We start from the raw sequence: 21,379 nt of genomic DNA, 5'->3' as shown, positions 1-21,379 counted from the left end.
GGTTAAACCGTCGGCTAAGATACTGGGCGTGACATTGAAAGATTGTAAGCCTGAGAAACAAAAAAAATCTCGGGATGTATTGTTTTACAACTAAATACAAATTAAAAAATATCCTATTTTAAATCAGGAAAGTTAAATACTACGTTAGGATTTTTAAAAATCATTTAAAATATGTAATTTTGGCAATTTAAGAAAAATAAAAATTTATATCAAATTTCAACAAAAGCTTTTAAAAACTGCGGGTTAGGGCAATTTCCTAAGATCCTAGTATTAATTATGTATACATTTTTTAAGGTAAATATTACTGTAAATTATTTCTCTCGAATATACAACAAAGGAAGTGAAATGAACGCTTTAAAAAATTCAAAAAGTTGAAACGCTAAAATAAAAAATACCGTTGCGGATTATAGAGGTTTAACGTTTAACATACCACATTTTTTAATTATATAACCCAAATCTGTTCGGCTTGGAGTATTGCCTTTACCTGTGGTGACCTTCGCTTTGAATGAAGTGGATGTGAAACTGGTTTCACGATGAATATTTGCAGCAATAAAACTCGAAGAGAAAATGTGAAACATTTATTAACGAACGATAAAAAATTATATAATTTTATAATATTCAACCTTACTCATACTGTATGAAACACAACCAAAAACAGAAGAATACAAATTCGAACTAAAAATACCGGAATAAATATAAATCATTGCTTAACTAATTGGTTCGCAAAATTGCAAAAATTTCCTCGAATGACTTTGTCAAAGCACCCATGAAGTCTGGTCCATTAGTACGGTCCTTATAATTCGTTGCAAGCGTCCCCAAAAACTCGTCTTTAATCACATACCTTAAAAACCCAATTAATTCAGCCCTAAAACCTAAAGACTCGATTTACCCCAATCCGAACCCCTCCGGCACCACTGGTCCAAAACCCCCCGCAAAAATGGCCGGCGAGTTCAAAGTACTCGTCGAGAGTATATCGTAACCCATGTGCGAATACTCAGGATCGTCAAAAATGTTGCTCTTAATATCGTTCTTTTCGCCCATTGATTTAAGGGCGAAAAGGTGCCGATCAAATCCTTGCCCCATCGCAGCTTCCTTGATCAGCCTATTGTGGATCGTCGAACACTCCTGAATCATTTTTTTCAGTTGAGCCACCGGTGGCTTATTCAACGCGTTAATAGCCAATGTAACGTCCTAACAAAATTGTCATTTTTTGAACCAAAAACACGATTTTTACCTTGGTAGCGGTCGTGCACGGACGAATTGCTTCCGTCCTGCCGTGCTTGAAAGCAGAAGTGCTGCACGACTCGTAGGTGGACACAAAAAGCCCATTTATTTTGTGATAAGCCACCTGGCCAAGTAATTTCATTAAAACAACAGCTAGACTAAAACAGCGCCGCCCAACTTCGCCCGTTACGAATTCAGACAGTGCCAAGTTTTTTAAAATGAAATAAAAACAAACTTCAAAGTTGCATATTAAAAACAGTCATGACAGAAAATGCTAAAGATAATTATTTTATAAGTATACAGGGTGACCCAGGGATGCATAATCGGTCTATAACATTTTTATTATTTAAAATATTGCGATTCTGTTCTCATTATCCAATAGAACGACTTAAAGTCCACAAACCAAAAATGTTTTTATTGTACACAGGGTGTTGAACCAAAGTTACATTTTTTTAAATGAAATACCCTATACATTTTTGCATGATTAGATTCTACGCAAAAAAATCATGTAACTTTATATAAACTATTATGTGTCTACCTCTTTTCGTTTAGGAATTACTCAACTTTTCGTTATCAAAAAAAACAATTTTTGAAAAATTGCTGCAAAGTCGCCTGTGAATATTTTTCTGCGAATTTGCAACAGAAAAATTCAGAATACCTTGTAGTTTTAGGAAATAGTCTACTTTTACTTGAAACACGAAAATAATGTACAGGGTGTCCCAAAACGCAAAAAGTTAAATAACTCATTTTTTTTAATGGAACACCATGTATTTCTTTACATGTGTCGATTGTATTTTTCATAAGCTCTCTATTGATATGCGGTTTTTATAGCAAATTTACAATATTTCTAAGTGTTCAAAAAAATAAAAAATAATTTTTTTATGTATTTTATTAATAATTCTTTATGAGTGAAACTCATTTATGTATCAGGTAATAATTAGATTACTTGTGTAATTAGTCACTAGTACATGACTACTAAGTGAGCCCCTTGAGGACACAGCACTTTTTAAGGTAAAACACCTCGATTTTCAAGGTAGATCAAAATTCTAAAAGGTAGATCAAAAAGTCTAAAATTTGAAGGTACGAAGACAGCCCCTTCAGAACACTCAATAATTTCAAGTAAAACACCCCGATTTTCCAGGTAGTTAAAAAAAGGAAAAAATATCAAGCAAAATAACCCGATTTTCAAGGTAATCTAAAAAAAGTACATATTTCAAGCAAAATGACCCAATTTTCAAGGACAAATAGAAAAGCAGAAAATATTGCGTAAATGACCGGATTTTCAAAGTATATTTTTAAAGTTAACATTTTTATGGAAGGGTAAACAGAAAAGCACAAAAAATCGTGAAAACCCCCCGTTTTTAAGGTATATTTTAAAATTAACATTTTTCAAAGATTTTACTCTGTTGTAGTAATAATGGAGGATTAGGATAATTATATAACTACTTATGTCAAAATATGCACACCTCATTTTTTAGGGAAAACACCTCGATTTTCCAGGTAGTTAAAAAAAGTAAAAAATATCAAGCAAAGCACCCCGATTTTCCAAGTATTTAAAAAAAGTAAAAAATATCAAGCAAAATAACCCGATTTTCCAGGTAATCTAAAAAAAAGCACAAAAACACCCCGATTTTCAAGGATAAATAGAAAACACCCCCGATTTTCAAGGGGTAAACAGAAAAAATATCTATTTGTTTAGAAACAAGGTAATAAAAAAGAATACAGCCCAAATGATCAGATCAAACATGTGTGGTCATCTCTATAATTTTTGAAATTGATGTGTGGTAAACCCACATCTTACTTTCAAACTCATATGTATTGATAAAGTCAATGTTGTTTAAACAATTATCAGCAACACCTTGTTTGTGTGTATTATTTAATCACGATTAACTTAAAAAAACTTGATTTTTTATTTTAAATTGAATTGTAGATAATATTCTCCTTTAAAAGGGATATAAACTTTTCCAAGCAAACAAACATACATATATAATACTTTAATCATTTATAAAATGATCCAAATTACAACTTCATGGTGGAAAAATAACTTGATACCTCTGTAATTAGGGGCTGCATGCGAGGCTCCTCTGCAGCCATATCAAAATTTCGCACATTGCATGCACAACGAACCGGGGCATAGCTTATTGATGCGAAGACTCCATCATCACTGAGTTTTTTTTCGACCACACGCATTCCAAAAACCATTTCAGTAATATGACGAAACATTTTTTTTAAATCTTCTTCATTATCTGGAAATGGAATGAAGATTTCCTCTTCACTTAAATCGGGAGTCCTAACCTTGATTTTGTAAACCACCGTATACACACATACTGGCTGGCAATTTCTTTTCCATCGAGTGATTTGATGTATCTTCACATCTTTGTATAAGCCCCGCAAAAAAAACTTCTGGACGGCCTCCATGTTTTTTGTATGTAGACAACCAATTATATACGGCAATTCGTCTAAATAATATATATTATTTGATATATATTATTTGATAAATAATATTAATGTATATACATTAAAAGACAAATAGACATACATATGTACCTATTAAAACTTACTATTATTCAAATTCGGATAATCTCCATATAATTCCACTTCATACGCATCCATTACACAGGTCTACAAAATAAAATAAAAAAAATGGTGCCGCCGAATTTTGCACATAATATGAAAATATGATATTTAACAACACTTTCAGTAAGACTAAATTATAAAAACTACGTGTAGTTTTTTATCTACTCATATTGATAATTTCTTTTCTCTGTAGCCTTTTATCTTGTTTAGTTGTGTTTGCTGTTCAATTGAAAACGTTTGTAAATTAGACCTGAAAGAATGTCATCGTCCAGACGATCGTGTTTAAACAACCCAAACAGTTTTTGTTATGTTTGTGGCGAGTATACGCTGAAAAAGTTCCGAAAACCTATATCTGAATTTGTGCAAAATGCGTATTTTGCTTATTTTAATTTAGAAATCAAAGACATTGATAAAACATGGACCCCAAACAATGTTTGCAAAATGTGTACTGAACATTTAAGGCAATGGATAAATGGTCAAAGAAGTCATTTGAAGTGTAGTGTGCCTATGATTTGGAAGGAACCAAAAAATCACTATAATGACTGCTATTTTTGTTTAGTTAAGGTACATGGTATTAACCCAAAAAAAATGACCTATCCCGATCTGGTATCTGCTAGAAGACCTATTCCTCATTCAGAAGATATCTCTGCTACAAGTTTTTGTGACCTGTCTGATTGTGAAGATATAGAATGTAGTACATCCGACGATAGTGACAGTAATGATAATTTTGAAGGTCCCTCATCAAAACCCGTACTTTTTACTCAAGCAGCTTTAAATGACCTTATTAGAGACCTTGACCTTTCAAAAGAAAGATCAGAACTGTTGGCATCCAGACTAAAAGAGAGGAATTTACTTTCTACAGATACCAAAATTACATATTACCGTAGTCGAGAAAAAGAACTACTTCCGCTGTTCAGCTCAGAAAATGATCTAGTTTTTTGCAATAATGTTGGTGGTCTTTTGACCAAAATGGGTATCTCAAACTACCAGGCAAATGAATGGAGACTTTTTATAGACAGTTCTAAGCGAAGCTTAAAATGTGTTTTGCTACATAATGGCAACAAGCATGGTGCGGTCCCCATTGCTCATTCCACCAAATTAAAAGAGGAGTACGAAAACATATCTCTCGTATTGTCAAAACTCAAGTACCACGATCATCAGTGGGTTATATGCGTCGACTTAAAAATGGTAAACTTTTTATTGGGTCAACAAAGCGGCTACACGAAATTTCCATGTTTTATCTGTTTGTGGGACAGTAGAGCTAAAAGCGAGCATTGGACTAAAAAAAACTGGCCTGAAAGAAAAGGCTTGACAGTTGGAAAGGAAAATATCATAAATGCAGCGTTAGTCAGTAGGGAGAAAATAATTTTGCCTCCATTGCACATTAAATTAGGACTAATGAAGCAGTACGTCAAAGCATTAGATAAAAATGGTTCCTGTTTCAATTACATATCACAAAAATTTCCTGGTTTAAGCAAGGAGAAAATTAAGGCTGGCATTTTCGATGGACCGCAAATTAGGCTTTTGATGAAAGACAACAATTTCGTGCAATCAATGAACGATATAGAATCATCAACCTGGGTTTCTTTCGTCAACGTTGTAAAAAACTTTCTAGGGAATTATAAGTCCGAAAATTATGTCGAATTGGTTCAAAACATGCTGGAAAATTTTAGAAAGCTTGGATGTAACATGAGCATCAAAGTTCACTACCTCTACAATCATTTAGACAAATTTCCGGACAACCTTGGCTCTTACAGTGAGGAACATGGAGAGCGATTTCATCAGGATCTAAAAAACATGGAAGAAAGATACCAGGGTCGATGGGATGAACACATGATGGCTGATTACTGCTGGAGTATCATGCGTGAATGCTCGGAACAAACTCACGCAAAGAAATCACGAAAAAGAAGTTTTCTTCATGTTCAGTGATGTAATGAAAGGTATTAAATGCGAAATAAATGTATTTTTCCATATCTCGAAAACTACACGTACATTTAAAAAAATATACATACCGTTAGAACCAGTACAATGAGCTTATTAAAAAACAGTTTTAGTTTTTCCGGCACCAAAACCACTGTAGACCTGTGTTATAATGGCGGACACAATACTCCAACCAAAACTACTGCGACGAATCGACGAGTTCATATCGTCGATGGGCGATTGTTTTTCACAGCAGAGCTACGCGCAGAAGCGTAGACGCGCACGCAATAGAACGGATAGAAAGAGGGCAGTGTTGCCAACCGTAGCATAATTGTGCTAAAATAGCATAATTTTGTCTAAGGTAGCATCGTAGCAGCATAATGGTAATTGTAGCATAATATTTGTTTTGATGAGAAACCACCTTTTTTTTTAATTTAATTAAATTAAATTTAATTTTTTTTAATTTTAATTAAAGCAGTTCATGACTATTTCAAACGATTTCCATTAACACCTTTCTTTAAAAATTTGCAGTTTATTGAACCTAAATGTGTCTTTTATTCTGCAAACACTGATATTGGAGAAGTTACAAAAGCCTTTAACCACAGTTTGAGTGATGATTGTGTAAGGGAATATAATTTGCTGAAAGTCCATTTTTCTGATGAAGAAAAAGAAAATTTGCTTAAACTAGATATTTTATCATTCTGGACTTCAATTTCAAAAGTTCAAAATTATAATGATGAATTTCTGTTTAAAAACGTAAGCGATTTAGCTACAAAAATAATCATTTTGCCACACGGAAACGCAGACGTTGAAAGAGTTTTTTCAATTATCAAAAAAAAAGAAATCGGTTGTCAACCGATATGCTTAGTTCGTTAATAAGAATTAAAATCAATTTGTTTAATAAAAAAATCTGCTGCACTAAATATGTTTTTTCTGAAGAACATTACCAATTGTATAACCAAAAGATGTACGATTTCAAAAACATTGTCGACAGTGACGAAGACTGATACAAAGTGTGTTATTTCTTGTTCTACCAAAAAATATATATATTCTGTTTTAATTATAGTAATATATGATAAGAAGGTTGTTTTAGAAAACTTTGATACAATACCGTTTGGATATTAGCGTCAGCTGGAGGTGACTCAAGTCTGCGACTAATTAGAAAAAAAAGACAATCCGTGGACGTAGTCCACTCATGAGCAGAGCGAATTCTTATAATTGCGTTTTTTATTCGTCAAGAACGAGTGGTAAACTTTTCCTCGATTTTAATAGATATATTCACCAATTTCAGGGGTGTATACCGTGTGGGTATACACCGAATTTTCATTATTTTTTTCTAATTCGCACAACTGATTGAGATAACTCTTATCTTCTTTATCTATTTTTGATATAAGTAGTTATATAATTATCCTAATCCTTTCTTATTACTATAACGGAGTAAAACCGAGGAGTTTTTATGATTTTCTTTGCTTTTCTGTTAACCCCTGAAAATCGGTATATTTTAACGTGTTTTTTTTGCCTTTCTGTTAACCCTTGAAAATCGGGGGTGTTTTCACGATTTTTTTGCTTTTCTGTTTACTCTTGCAAATCGGGTTATTTTGCTTGATATTTTTTACTTTTTTAAATACCTGGAAAATCGGGGTGTTTTCACGATTTTTTTTGCTTTTCTGCTTACCCTTGAAAATCGGGATATTACAACGATTTTCTTTGCTTTTCTGTTCACCCGTGAAAATCGGGGTGTTTTTATAATTATTTGATGTTTTTTTAACTACCTGGAAAATCGGTGGTGTTTTAACGTTTTTTTTTTGCTTTTTTGTTTACCCTTGAAAAGCAGGGTGTTCTGAAGGAGCTGTCTTCGTACCTTCAAATTTTAGACTTTTTGATCTACCTTTTAGAATTTTGATCTACCTTGAAAATCGAGGTGTTTTACCTTAAAAAGTGCTGTGTCCTCAAGGGGCTCACTTAGTAGTTACATGTCAAAAAATTAATTACTATTTGACTATCAGATTCTAGGCTAACAAATTTTCTTGTAATAAAATGTATTTTTTTGAACAATTTCGAAAAATATTTTAAATTTGCTATGCAAACCATATACCGTTAGAAGGCTTATCAAAAATGCTTTCGATACATTTAATAAAATACAGGATGTTCCATTTAAAAAAAATGAGTTATTTAATTTTTTGCGTTTTGGCACACTCTGTATATTATCTGCGTGCTTTAACTAGAAGTTGTCGATTTACTAAAACTACAAAGTATTCTGAATTTTTCTGTTGCAAATTTATCGGAAAATATTCATAAACGACTTCGCAGTGATTTTTCAAAAATTGGTCTTTTTTATAACGAAAAGTTGAATAATTCCGAAACAAAAAAAGATAGACCCATAATAGTTTAATAAAGTTACATTATTTTTTTGCGTAAAATCCAATTATGCAAAAATATATAGGATGTTCCATTTAAAAAAATATATCTTTGGTTCACCACCCCGTATACAACACCCTGTGCATAATAAAAATATTTTTAGTTTGTGGATTTTAAGTCGATCTATCGGATAATAAAAACGTCATGGCAATATTTCAAATAGCAAAAAAGTCACCGCTGGGTCACCCTGTATAATTACAACCGTACTAAATACACTTCATTTAATTTCTTTGTAAAGCAATGAAAAGAGGCAAAACTCGATAGAGTGTTTTTCAAGCCCCATTAAGTAGGATTTTTTACATAAGAACAACAAATCTCGTTGCAAATAAATGTTATCGAATGACATACGCTAAAAAATACGAACTTAGAACTCGTTTTAGTAATTTTCGCATCGATAAAAATCTCCCAAATAACCCACTTTCATAGAGAAAAGCCGAATGAAAGTCAGTCAAAAATATTCATAAATTAAATCTTTTTTTTCTACAAAAGTGATTCTTGTTAAAAAATAAGCAACATCAAACAAAATAATCCGAAAAATGTTCATTAAAAAATAAAGCAGCGATTTAATTAAATTAAAAAAATTCCAAGCAACCATTTTTGCACAAATTAGACTACTGATCGAAGCTATATTTTTTATCGGTTGATAATTAATAATAAAAAAGGAAAAAAAATATTTTTAAATTTTATGTTTTAAATGCTACATTGTGACATCATATTGACATTAATGTTGTCATGTGTTTTTGAGTTATGACATCATTCTTATTTTTTTTAATACAAATAAAATAAAAAAATATAGACAAAACATAACAAGCTTTATTTTTTGACTTATTTTATAAGCAGCAATTGTTTTTAAATCGTTTTTAGTATAGTTAACATGAACACACTTATACAACTAAACACAAAAAATAAACAAAAAACAATTATCCCTCATAAAATAAAGCAAGAACGAAAAGATAAAGCTCTTTATGTAATGTTCTCAATAACTTTTACATTTTCTTTTCTTCTTTTTTTATTTTTTTTGCTCTATTTTATTAATTTTTTTATATTTACCACAGACGTCATAATTAAAAACCGTATGTCGTCATAAATGTGACCGTAGTGTCAAAATGTAGCATTTTAAAACATAAAATCGCTGTTCAAAAGTTTTGTTGAAAAATAACTCAACAAAAACTTTGTGCGTTACTTTTCGTTCAGTCTGTATTAATGATGCGCATAAATACTTCATTTTATTGTTCTTGAAACGTTTAGTTTTGTTATTTAAAACTAAAATCTTTTCAAAAAAATATACCAACACTATATACCAACTACTACAAATACCGACCTGGAACGCCAGTTGCATGATCGCGTCTGGACTGACTTGACTCTTCTTGCACGTATCCTTTCCAATCCCCTCAAAAATCGTATAATTGACATCAAGATTATCACAAATCGTTTTATACGAATTTTTCGCATCATCGACACATTTTCTCAAATGATCATTCAGATGAACTTCTAGACGCTGAACTTGGCAGGAAGAATCCTCCGTTAGAGCGGTATCAGGATGCACCCTTGGCTTATTTTTTGCATCATTGTAAATGTCTTGTGCGTAACGTAAGACAGCAACGCCATCTCCCCACGCGTGCTCGAAATTGACCGCAGCGGCGCCATCTCTCGCCACAATCAGCGAAAACGATTTATCGAACCATCTATTGGCCCCATCGGCGTGCAAAAACTGTTTAGTTATTTTATAAGGGTCGCTTCCGACCGTTTCTTCGTCCAGACAGACGTGAAACAGGGCCGAATCGATTGTTTTAAGCAGGGCCTCGTTGCCGTTTTCGGCCAGTTCGTGGCGAATTGTGGCCCATTTGTTGCGCTCGAGGGTCGTGAGGACCCCAATTGGAAACTTATCAGAATCTGTCTTATCACTCAGGATGAACTTGATTTTGTCCATGATTTGCGTGGGCGAGACGATATCATTACTAACAGTTAATACTTCGAAAGAATAGAAGCGACCTTTGTACTGCACTGTAATGTGTTTAGACTCGGGACAACTAACAAGCCTATCCTTATCAGTCTCAGGAATACGAGTCGTTTGGAACAAGCTCGGATATTGACTCATGTCCAAAGGAAACGCCTTGTTAAAATACGCACAAATGTAGGCCAATTTCGGCGGCAATTTACTCAAGACGAAGTTCAGCCGCTCTGTGTCGCTTTTCTTCGGATTCAAGTGGAAAATTTCGGGGTGCAACAACTCCGACTTTAAGGCACGGTAAAATCGCAAAGAGCTGACAATCAAATTTGTGGCTCTAATGAGCTGATTGTTGTATTCCGGTTTATCGTCGTTGTTTAAAACCAGGACCGGGTTGCAGTTTAGCGGTAAAGGACTTCGCGATCTTAGATACTTGTCGAACCACAACTCACTTATGTAACTCGTGTGCTTGTTCTTATTGTCGTAGTCTTTTAAAATTTTTTGTAACTGTTTGCCAACCCCGTCCCGGAAGCGATAGACGTTGGCTTCGGTTTTTTTGTACGACTCGTCGATTAACAAAGGCCGCTGAGCCGCCAAGTACCGCTCACACGTTAATTTTAATTCAGGAATCGGAAGTCGGGGCAATGCTGATTGGAAATGTGAGGTTGGAATTTGGCTCTGTTGAATGAACTGGTATTCCACGTATTCCCGATTGACTAAGTTCTTGTCAAGGAGCTTTAAAATCGCCCGTGATTGGTTCTGAAGGGGTGTTGTTTTGGGGAAGACCTGGAGACAGGTGGAACTCACAACCGCCTTATGTTTAACAAAACTTACCATTTTTGATTAACTGACACACTGCGAAATTAACTAATTACGAAAAGAAGCACGGGCACGTGTCTACATTTAAATTAAACTAAATTTTGAAGAAATATGAGGAAAATTTCAACAAAACAAATTTTACCTACACATTCTACTGTCAAACTGAACTGTCATTGTCAAACACAGACTGTCAAGTCATTTCTCGCACCAACCCCCGAATTCAGATAAGTAAAGGGTGGAATCACGACAAAGGTTCAATAAGGGACAATGATTAAAAAGTTTGTCTCTAAAACATAAATTTTGAGACGCATATATAAATTTAGGATACAGATTCCTGTAATATTTGACAGAGGCGCGCCAATCCACATTCAAATCCTATAACGGAAATCCTCCACCAAATAACAATAATATTGTAAAAATGAATATTTTTATGTGTTAATATACACTATTATTATTATTATTACAAGTTAAAATAACATTAATTTCGGTCTATTTTGATAAGTATTCACGCAGTTTTTCGAGAAAAACTTGTTACAAAATGGCGAAAATAATATTATTAATTTGCCAAGTTGTGTTGCTTGTTATGAAACGCCCTAAGACGCTGGAAGAGGGCAAAAATAATGTAGTTTTTTAGTTTGTTTTGGCGAAGAAAAAACGCAATTTTTTGTTTTTCCAGCTTATTTTATATGAAGTTTTACTCAAAAACAAGCCAATCGAGCGTAACTTATTAAAATAATATCCACCAGCTTTAGCAAAATTTTTCAAAAAACAAACATATTTGAAAAAATCAAAATAACATCATTTTTTGGTCGAATTTAGTGATTTTCCGGAAAGGTCAACTGAAATTTTGAAAAGACGGAATTTTCTCTTTTAAACATTGCGCACTAAAAAAACAGATTCTAGTAAATGTTTGATCGACAATCACAATTAGTGTTTTTTTTTAATTACATTATATTTGATAATTTTACTCAAAAACAAACTAAATCGAGAAAAACAATGAAACATCATCAACTCTGTTTTTGGTAATTTTTAGCCAGCTTTGGACAATATCAAGCTCAAAAATAATTCAGATCTAACAAAACACTTTAAAATAACATCCACTTCGAGCTAATTTGGTGATTTTTCAATCAGTTTTAGCAAAATTTTTGAAAAAAGTTTGATTTGTTACACAAATTAATGAATACCTAATTCAATAACAAAATAAATCAAGACAAACTGAAACAGCAACAAATTTGGATGATTTTTAATACTTTTAATGCAGTTTTTCGAAAAAAAAACGTGTCCAAAAAGAGGGGCAATTTTGGTAAATTTTTGAATTGCTATTTAGAATTGCCCACAAGCTGTTTTAGCAAAGTTTTACAAAAAACTGAAAATATGGTTCGAAAACATGTTTGAAATCTTAAAAAAAGTAAAAGTAACACAATTTTTGACCACATTTTATAGGTTTTTGGTATATTTTTAATGAATTTTTACTCATAAACAAAAAAGACAAAAAATATGATAAAAAACGCATTAAATCAAACGAGACAAGTTTAAATAAAGTAATTTTCGTCTACTTTGGTAATTTATCGGCTAGTTTAAGTAAAGTAAACTTTAAAAAAAAATTGTTTGGAATAGTAAAAAAGGTAAAAATAACACAATTCTCGATTACATATTGTAGGGTTTCGGCTCATTTTTTATGAATTTTTACTCAAAAACAAACCAAGTCAAAATAAATCAAAGGAGAAAGATAAAAAACACAACAAATCAACGGGACAAGCTTAAACAATGAAATTTTCGTCTGTTTTTGTAATTTTTCGGCCAATTTAGGTACAATTAAAAAAACTTGGACCATAAAAGCTCGAGTTATTTTTAACAAAATTTTATAAAAAAAATTGTGTTGCTGGTTATGGGACGTACTGAAAGGCTTAAAATGGGCAAAAATAATTGTGTTGCTTTTTATAAAACCTCTTAAAAGAGCAAAAACAATGTAGTTTTTGACTTGATTTGCTAATTTTTCAGTATGTTCTAGTAAAATTTCACAAAAAAAACTGACAATTTACTTCAAAAACGTATGTCAAGACTTGAAAAAGTTAAATAACGCAATTTTTTGTTTTTTCCGGTTTATTTTAAATTTTGACAATATTTAGTTTAAAAATTTGCTAAATCTAACTAAACAATTTAAAATAACATCAACTTTGAGCTGCTAACAAACATTTTATTTTTTTTTGTCTCAAAATTACATATTGGTTTCGTTTTTTATTAATGCAACCTTAATTTATTTAACAAGTACAATAAATTATTTATTTAAGGTGAGTTTAAAATATTGCATAAAATTTGTACTTATGCTTAATGCTATTTTCCAAAAAATCTGGAAGAGGAATAGTAAAATTTAAGTTTGGCTTTCCAATTCGAACTTGGCGCGCTGTCAAGGATGAAATGTGTCGGGCTACCTGAGGAAAATAATGTCCCTACACCTAAAAACAGCAGCAGGTGTAAGGTCATGAACCTTGTTCGAGGCATTATTCCCCTATAATGCAAGGAAAGGTCGCATGGTTTTTTCAAAATCTGGACCAAACCCCAATGCGAGCCGTAAGTGCGTGAATCTAGTGCCTCGTTAGTGTCTCAAAGCCAGGAAAATGGATATAGAACATAGTATTAAATCGGAAATATTGAGTGATAAAATTAGAAATAACAATTCGAATAACTTGTGCCTGACTGTGGAACTGTGCGTGGTTTGTGGGGACAGGGCTTCGGGGAGGCACTACGGCGCTATCAGCTGCGAGGGCTGCAAGGGGTTCTTCAAGAGGTCTATACGAAAGCAGCTCGGGTACCAGTGTAGAGGAAGCAAGAACTGCGAAGTTACCAAACACCACAGAAATAGGTGCCAATATTGTAGGCTCCAGAAATGCCTAGCTTGTGGAATGAGAAGTGATTGTAAGTCTGGTTTAACCGTCATAAACTCCCTAACACCGCTTTTCCAGCTGTACAACATGAACGTAAACCAATTATAGACAAAAAAGACTACTCGAATAATATAGGAAATAGCTACAATTCCAACAGTGTAAATAAAATTTTTATAAGGAAAGACCTGAGCACCGACTCGCCAGGCCTGCTCCCAGCCCCCTTCAACCCCTGCGACTTGGGGCTCCAGTTTCTCAACAAGCGGATTGGTGAGTCAATAAAACAAAACATTCGAGTGTGTTTCAATTATTCGTAAAATAAGAAACTAGATTTATAGCTAAACATTTTTAAAATCAATCGATTTACTAATGTATTCAAAAGTAAGTTCAGTTTTTCAAAAGTGGGACACTGTGAAATAATCATAATTTATTTAATGTAAAATACGATACAATTCGAATGAAGCATGGGTTGAAAGATTGGAGACTGGGTCATTGAAGAACTATTTGGTAAAAATGTTAGTGTTCGACCATAAATGGGCAAGTATTTTTATTAGACACTTTTTTGCTAATACGTAATTTTACATAGGTGTTTACGTGACTTTTGCTACATCATTCATCTGAAGAAATTGTGAAGATACAATAAAAAAATGCCGAAATGAGTACAAATCCAGAGAAACTTTTTCTTTGAATTCTTAGCAGTATTTCTTCTAAACCTTATTGAACACATTATTGATTGTGCTTTCCCTTATTTAAGTAATTATGTCAGAAATTTTAGAACTTCCAAACTGTTTAAATCTTTAACATATGAAATTATAGAACATTAATTTTGTTTTTTAACTTATAGTGTAAGTTAAATTTGTTAAATGAAACTAAATAATTTGTAATGAAATGTTTTTGTGAAAACTGAACTTCTTTTGAAAAATCAGAAATATCTATTATGTTTTCTTGCTTTATTTATTACTAAATTAGTCGCTGGTTTTGTTATTCCTTAAGAAGGCATAAATTGTGACTATGCCAAATAATTATTTGGATTTGTCATGTCACAATGATTTTGGAACTATAAATGTTGTGGATTGAAATAAAAACGCTAAAATACCACAAAAATAGTGATATGACTTATTCAGAAAAGTTTTCATTATTTGTGACACAAAATACTACACAAAAATCAATTGTCTCACTTTGCGATAAATAAGTAAAAAATAATATGCACTTACCTTGGCCTAAGGGTAATATTAAAGTTAGTATTAACTGAAAATTTCACTTTTCGATAACTGAAACAATAGTTAATAATTTTGTTATTGTTTAAAGTTGAATATCTTTTGCGTAATTCCTAATCACTAATCAGTGAGAGATTCTTAGCTGTTAATGTTTCTAGAGTGACAATTTAAAGGTCTTGTAGATGCAAAAATAAATAATAGGGTGTTCCATTTAAAAATTTTACGTTATTTAATTTGCAACAGACTTTTTCTTTTTTTGGTTTTTATTGCAAGTGAACTAAAAAAATGTATTCTTGAAGTTTCAATTTTTTCTTTAAAGTTTTCTTAAAGTGATGAAAGTCCTACTTTTCTAATATTAATATGTAATGTAATATGTAAGTTTTTTTCTTATGTAATAATAAGCGTGTTTTCGTCAAAACAAATTATTTTAAAAACTTAGCAAAATCAAACCAATAACTATTTAGTGTTAAAAACTACTATGTAAATCTAAAAATGCAAATAATATAGACTGTTCTATTGCAACACCCCATATGTTATAGCATCATTGCATGGCATTTTTAATGAGCTTTTTGTCGATATAGGATTTGTGGGGTCTTCTTTCTAAAATTTGTGAAATTTTGCAAAATAAAAAATTTTGATGGCAAGTAAGCTCAATCTTCAAGCTTTATATTGTTTCCTGTCAATTCTACTTCCCTGTTTTTGTTTTATAAAAACTACTACAACTGTTTCCTTTGTGACATACCCCTATTTCTATTAATTTACTACTTTTTCCAAAGATATTCTTTTCAGAATGGTAGAGAAGTGTTAAATTTTACAACGGCCTACTCGTTTTTTTTTTTTTTAGAAAACAATTATTAAATTTTTTTCTTTTACAAAAATCTCACAAATTTTACAAGGTAGACCCCATAAACCTCATATCGATAAAAAGCTCAAAAAATGCCATGAAACGGTGCAATAAAGTATAGGGTGTTGCATTTGAAAAAATCTTGCTATTTGTAATTTGTTTTAAAAAAAATCGTAGTAGGCGATGGGATATTGACTCCAAGCTAGCCTTTATGGCAGAAGATGTGCTAAAGCTTAAGGAATTGACTGAAAAAATTTTATTGAATTAGCTTGAATGGCTTTGAAGTTATAAATTTTTGTGTGGGTCTATGCATGACGCTGTAATTGACAAAAGTCAAAAACTGTGACAGATAAGTTTAAGAAAGTCCCGGCTGCTTTATATCAACAATTTAGTCGAGATTTCATAAGTATAACAAAAATTTGGGATCTTCATTGAAAAAAACAACTTTGTTTTTCATTTTATTTTGGAACACTCTGTATACAAATCAAAATAATCTCAACTTTTTGGTAAAAAGTTGTACCTTTTTTGTCGATATAGGCAAATTAATCTTTTCTATTTCAAATAAAACAATTTTTTAATGCTTATTTGCTAATTTGGCGTTTAAATAACGGTTTTTATGCTAATTTTGATCATTTTCAAGTTTTTGAATTTTTTTTACGTTTAATATCAATAGGTTTCGTCATTTGTACGAAATTTTGACGAATTAATTTACTGCTTGAATACAACCACTTCCTCCATGTTCGAAAAATCTTAGTAATTAGTTCGGAACGAAACATTAGTAATTTAATTTTAAAAAACTGCTTTAGGAACAATATTGAGCTCATTTTTAGAGCATAATCTTTTACCAAAAAATTGCCATAGTAAGGTGCCATAAAGAAAGTTTATATCTCTCAAAACTAAATAGAATTTCGTAAAAAATATATTCTTGAAAAGGTACATTTTTAAAGTATCTAATGACTATACAGAGTGATTCAAAAGAGTCGGACAAACTTTCGTATGATGATAAAAAACGTTCAGTTAAGCACAAAAATGAAGATTGTTTTCAAGCAACTTTTTTTTTTTTTAGCAACGGTATCGATTGTTGCTCTTTTGTTTCTTAGAATTTAATTTTTTGTCGATTTTTCAAGTTTTTTAATTATCTTGCACATGCTTAGACATTGTTGATTTTTTTAACAGGTATTTGTAACATTACAAGCTGTCATTTTTGCTAACCAAAGTCAAAAAAATATGATCTGAAGCATAAAAAATTAACTTAAAAATGTATACTAATTAGTCGTTTCGTAGTTTTGTTTTTGTTAATTAATTTTTGTTTGGCATTCACACTGATGTGTTTGTGAAAAACTTTTGAGAATACCTATTTTAAGTTTTTGTGCGTTTTTATGCATAATTTGCTTAAATATTAAGCTTCGGGTTTTTTTGTGCTAAAAATTCTAAACAATAATAATGATACTTGTTATGTTAGTTTTAATCCAGAATACCAGAGCCTTCATTTATTTCCAGGCAGTAGCGGCTCGTCGGAGCTTCCTTACCACTTGTCCCCAAGCCAGGCAAGTATCGAAGATGACGTTTCCATGGACAGTACAAACACGGGCGCCGGTGAGCTAAGTGATGCTTTAATAATGGCCCGCGACAAGCAATTAATTTCGAAAGCGTTGGACACAATGGCTCGAGTCCAGTGTCTCAACGGTTCCGACCTCTCCTCGTTGGCCTCCTCCGAGGAGAAATGCTACGACTACGACGGCCCCATCCTCAGCGAGCAACACATCAGTTTCAACCTCCAGATCCCCGGCCCTGTGCCCCCTTACTTAAACATCCACTACATCTGCGAAAGCGGCTCCCGTTTGCTATTTCTCTCCATTCATTGGACGCGAAACATCCCTGCGTTTCAGTACTTGTCCACCGAGACGCAGATTACGCTCCTGAGGGGCTGCTGGGCCGAGCTGTTTACTTTGGGGCTAGCGCAGTGCTCGCAAACTTTGTCTCTTTCGACGATTCTCTCGGCGCTTATAAGTCACTTGCATACTTTAATAGCGCAGGATAAAATGTCGGCGACTAAAGTGAAACAAGTCAGTGATCATATCGTCAAGTTGAAGGATTATGCCACTACTATGAACCTGTTGAATGTTGACGAACACGAATATGCGTATTTGAAAGCCATCACTTTGTTTTCTGCCGATCAACCTGACGTTTTATTGAAAAAACATGTGGAAAAACTTCAGGAAAAGTCGTTTCAAGGTTTGAAGAACTACGTTCATAGCAGCTTTCCCGATGATGTTGACCGGTTTCCCAGGTAAGGAAAATAGGGATTTTATTGAAATTAAAGTATTCACCACAGTTTTTAACAATGTCTTACACACAAAAGAATCATAAGAAAAAAAGACACTTTTATTTGTTTCTATGGTTTTGAAACTACATACTTTTAACTGTTTTGGTTTAAAAATATTCAACAATTTTTTTTTTCAAAATTTGGCTAAAGCTGATTTGGAAAAATCACTCAAAATTGATGTTCTTTTAAGTTGGTTTTAGAGACTCATTTATTGTGCAAGATATTGTCAAACAAACAACCAAAAATAAAACAAAATGTGATTAAAAAGCGAACATTTAGTCGAATTTGTTTTTTCAGTGCGCAATCGTAAATTCGATTTTTTGCGTTTTTTCACCATTTTGCGCACTTTCAAACCTGTTTTGGGCCTAAATTTTTAAAACTTTGTGAAATCACTAAATTTGCGCAAGAAATGGTGTTTGATTTTGAATTTTTCAAATAAGTTTCTTTTTCAAAAAATTCCGTTAAAGCTGGTCTACGGTTATGTTATTTTAATTTGTTTTGCTCGTTTACCTTGTTTGAGAAAAGTTGGAGAAATGTAACATTGATTATTTTTACTCTTTATAAAACGCCACACATTTAAAGTAAATTGACAGTTTTTTTTTTGAGATTTTGCTTGGAGAGGTTGAAAAACTAGCAAATTAAGTCGATAACTACATTATCTTTGATTTTTTTCGAGCCTTTTAGGACGTTTCAGAACAAGCAGCACAATTATTTCGTAAAATTTCGTTCAAAACAAGCCGAAAAGTTATCAAACTTGGCGAAGGAATGATGTTATTTTTGCCCTTTTGTACTACGTTTTCTTTAAATTGCCTGAAAACTCACTAAATTAGTCCGAAATTATGTTATTTTTTCTTATAGGTGTAAATAATGTTGTTGCTTATTCTGTAGATACGAATAGAAGTTTATTCTACCGGTGGTTACAATGATACTCAATTTGATTTACTTATTTTTTATCTTATTATTAGAATAAAGTGGCCATTTGGTAATTTTTTTTTTTTTTGCTCTTTGGTCCCAAGTTTTTTTTGAAAAATTGTGTGAAAACTCACCAAATTCGACGAAAATTTATGTTTGATTTATTTCGTTGTTTTTTTTTTGGAAAATGGTTTGATTTTTCCAACAATTTTTTTTCGAAAAATATTGCTAAAGCTGGTTGATATTATTTTAACTTGTTTCGGCCGACTTAGCTTGTTTTTGAGTAAAACTTCATTTGAAATAAGCCAGAACAACAAAAAATTGCGTTATTTTTACTTTTTCCAAGACTCCAAGCACGTTTTCGAATTAAATTGTCAGTTTTTTTGTGAGATTTCGTTAAAACATATTAAGAAGTTAGCGAATAAAGTCGAGGACTACATTATTTTTGCTCTTTCTGGGCCTTTTAGGACGTTTCATGACAAGCAACACAATTATTTTGCAAAATTTCGTTAAAAACAAGCCGAAAATTTATTTAAGTTGGCGAAGGAATGATGTTATTTTGGCCCTTTGTACCAAGTTTTTTTTCGAAAAAATTTGTGAAAACTCACCAAATTCGACGAAAATTTATGATACTTTAACTTGTCCCACTTGATTTATTTCGTTGTTTTTTTTTGGAAAATGGTTTGATTTTTCCAATTTTTTTTTCGAAAAATTTTGCTAAAGCTGGTTGATATTATTTTAACTTGCATCGGTCGACTTGTGTATGAAATGTATATGTTTGCCACTAATAAACATATTATTATTATTATTATTATTATTAAAAAAACAAAGTGAATAAAAAAATGTATTTTTTGAAAAAATAGTTTAATTTTTCTAAGTTTTCTTTTCAAAAAATTTAGGTATATTAACTTGTTTCGCTCGACTTAGTTTGTTTTTGAGTTAAACTTGATCTACAATTAGCAGAAAAACAAAAAATTGCGTTATTTTTATTTTTTTCCAAAACTCTAAACACGTTTTCGAAGTAAATTGTCAGTTTTTGTGTGAGATTTTGCTAAAACAGTTTAAAAAATTAATAAATTAAGTCTTTAATTACATTGTTTTTGCCTTTTCCGAGCCTTTGAGCCCAAGTTGTTTCGGAAAACTGGCGGATAAATTACCAAAATAGACCGAAACTTATCTTATTTTAGCTTGTATTGTTTGATTTATTTGTTTTTGTACTTTGCAAGTTCTTGTCAAAAAACGCTTAAAAATTATCATTATTATTAAATTAAGATTCGAAACACACGTTTTCTAACTAAATTGTTAATCCCCTTTGTGAGGTTTCAATAAAACAGACTGAAAATTATTAGTCCAGAATGTCTTATTTTTGTCGTTTTAGAATCATTTAGCACGATTTAAAATAAGCAACATTATTATTTTGCAAAATTTGGGCAAAACTAGTCTAAAGGGATGATATTATGTTTCCAATTTGTCCCCGAAAATTTTCACTAAAGCTGGCTAATAAATCACCGAAATTCTTGTATGTTAGCCTATGATTTAGTTAATTTTGAATTAAATATTGATTATAAATAGTCTCAAAACATGCATAAAAATCGCTAAAATAATTTTTGAATTTTTTGAAACTTGATTTTGGTTTTTTCGAAAAAGGTGTTTTATTGTTTCAGGTTGCTGTTGCGTCTTCCGCCGCTCCGTGGGCTGGAGCCCCTAGTCCTTGAAGAGTTGTTCTTTGCCGGCTTGATCGGGCAAGTGCAAATCGACAGCGTTATACCTTACATTTTGCGTATGGGCAATGGGATGCCCACTCCGGGCAACCGACACGTCAAATCCGAGCAAATCGACGATTTTATGTGTAAATAACGTGCAATGTTCCTGAGGGAGCGTCTTGGTGTTTTTTCGTGATCTATTTATACCTAGATTAATTATTTTTATAACAAATGCTCTCGTTATATATTTATTCATGATTCACGGTGTGGATAATTGAGGCTGAAAGTATTTCCATTCCAAATCGTTGCTTGCATTTGGCGCCTTCAAATTGTGATTGTCCACACTGTTTTGTATACTTAATATTTCTATTATTTATACTAGTGGTAGAGTAGTTCGATGTATGCGGTATTGGTGCAATGCACTTGTTATGATGTGATAAACGTAGGTTTGTGCCTTGCAATCTAGACAATATACTTAAATATGTATTTTTGGATGATATAATAAAGTAAGTTACTTTCTTCACACTCTGACGTATCACCGCCACAATAAAGATAACGCTTATCTAATCGCGATCACAAGTCTTGCTCC

General features: G+C 32.1%; 2 protein-coding genes and 1 long non-coding RNA gene across 3 annotated transcripts; 1 reads left to right on the top strand and 2 right to left on the bottom strand.

The window, feature by feature from the left end:
• Positions 1–563: 563 nt before the first annotated feature.
• On the bottom strand, positions 564–11,117 carry CPT2 (Carnitine palmitoyltransferase 2). The gene is made up of 5 exons (XM_966349.5): positions 10,922–11,117; positions 9,461–10,873; positions 1,235–1,348; positions 890–1,191; positions 564–841 (listed from the first exon to the last, which is right to left on the bottom strand). Exons 1-5 carry the CDS (start codon positions 10,922–10,924, stop codon positions 712–714), a joined length of 1,962 nt encoding a protein of 653 aa, XP_971442.3. The 5' UTR covers positions 10,925–11,117; the 3' UTR covers positions 564–711.
• Positions 3,206–3,660, bottom strand: LOC103314996 (uncharacterized). Its single transcript, XR_010335691.1, has 2 exons — positions 3,520–3,660; positions 3,206–3,470 (listed from the first exon to the last, which is right to left on the bottom strand). It is a non-coding gene; the product is annotated as an uncharacterized LOC103314996 (long non-coding RNA).
• Positions 11,118–13,336: 2,219 nt separating the features above from the next.
• LOC660024 (hormone receptor in 78-like protein) lies at positions 13,337–21,315 on the top strand. The gene is made up of 4 exons (XM_001813078.4): positions 13,337–13,822; positions 13,870–14,058; positions 17,350–18,139; positions 20,752–21,315. Exons 1-4 carry the CDS (start codon positions 13,525–13,527, stop codon positions 20,942–20,944), a joined length of 1,470 nt encoding a protein of 489 aa, XP_001813130.1. The 5' UTR covers positions 13,337–13,524; the 3' UTR covers positions 20,945–21,315.
• Positions 21,316–21,379: the final 64 nt, after the last annotated feature.

Source organism: Tribolium castaneum, chromosome 10 (assembly GCF_031307605.1).
Source record: "Tribolium castaneum strain GA2 chromosome 10, icTriCast1.1, whole genome shotgun sequence".
NCBI classification, from domain to species: domain Eukaryota; kingdom Metazoa; phylum Arthropoda; class Insecta; order Coleoptera; family Tenebrionidae; genus Tribolium; species Tribolium castaneum.
Note: the sequence above shows the minus strand (reverse complement) of the source record. Positions and strands in the feature narration are given on the sequence as shown.

Excerpts from the sequence above, each read along its gene's own strand:
- CPT2 (XM_966349.5), bottom strand. Across the intron at positions 1,349-9,460 it reads TCATGCAACTGGCGTTCCAG|GTGGCTTATCACAAAATAAA; the intron begins GTCGGTATTTGT and ends TTACTTGGCCAG. Across the intron at positions 842-889 it reads CCGGAGGGGTTCGGATTGGG|GTATGTGATTAAAGACGAGT; the intron begins GTAAATCGAGTC and ends TGGGTTTTTAAG.
- LOC660024 (XM_001813078.4), top strand. The coding sequence starts at position 13,525 with ATGGATATAGAACATAGTATTAAATCGGAAATATTGAGTGATAAAATT. Across the intron at positions 13,823-13,869 it reads TTGTGGAATGAGAAGTGATT|CTGTACAACATGAACGTAAA; the intron begins GTAAGTCTGGTT and ends CCGCTTTTCCAG. Across the intron at positions 18,140-20,751 it reads GATGTTGACCGGTTTCCCAG|GTTGCTGTTGCGTCTTCCGC; the intron begins GTAAGGAAAATA and ends TTATTGTTTCAG.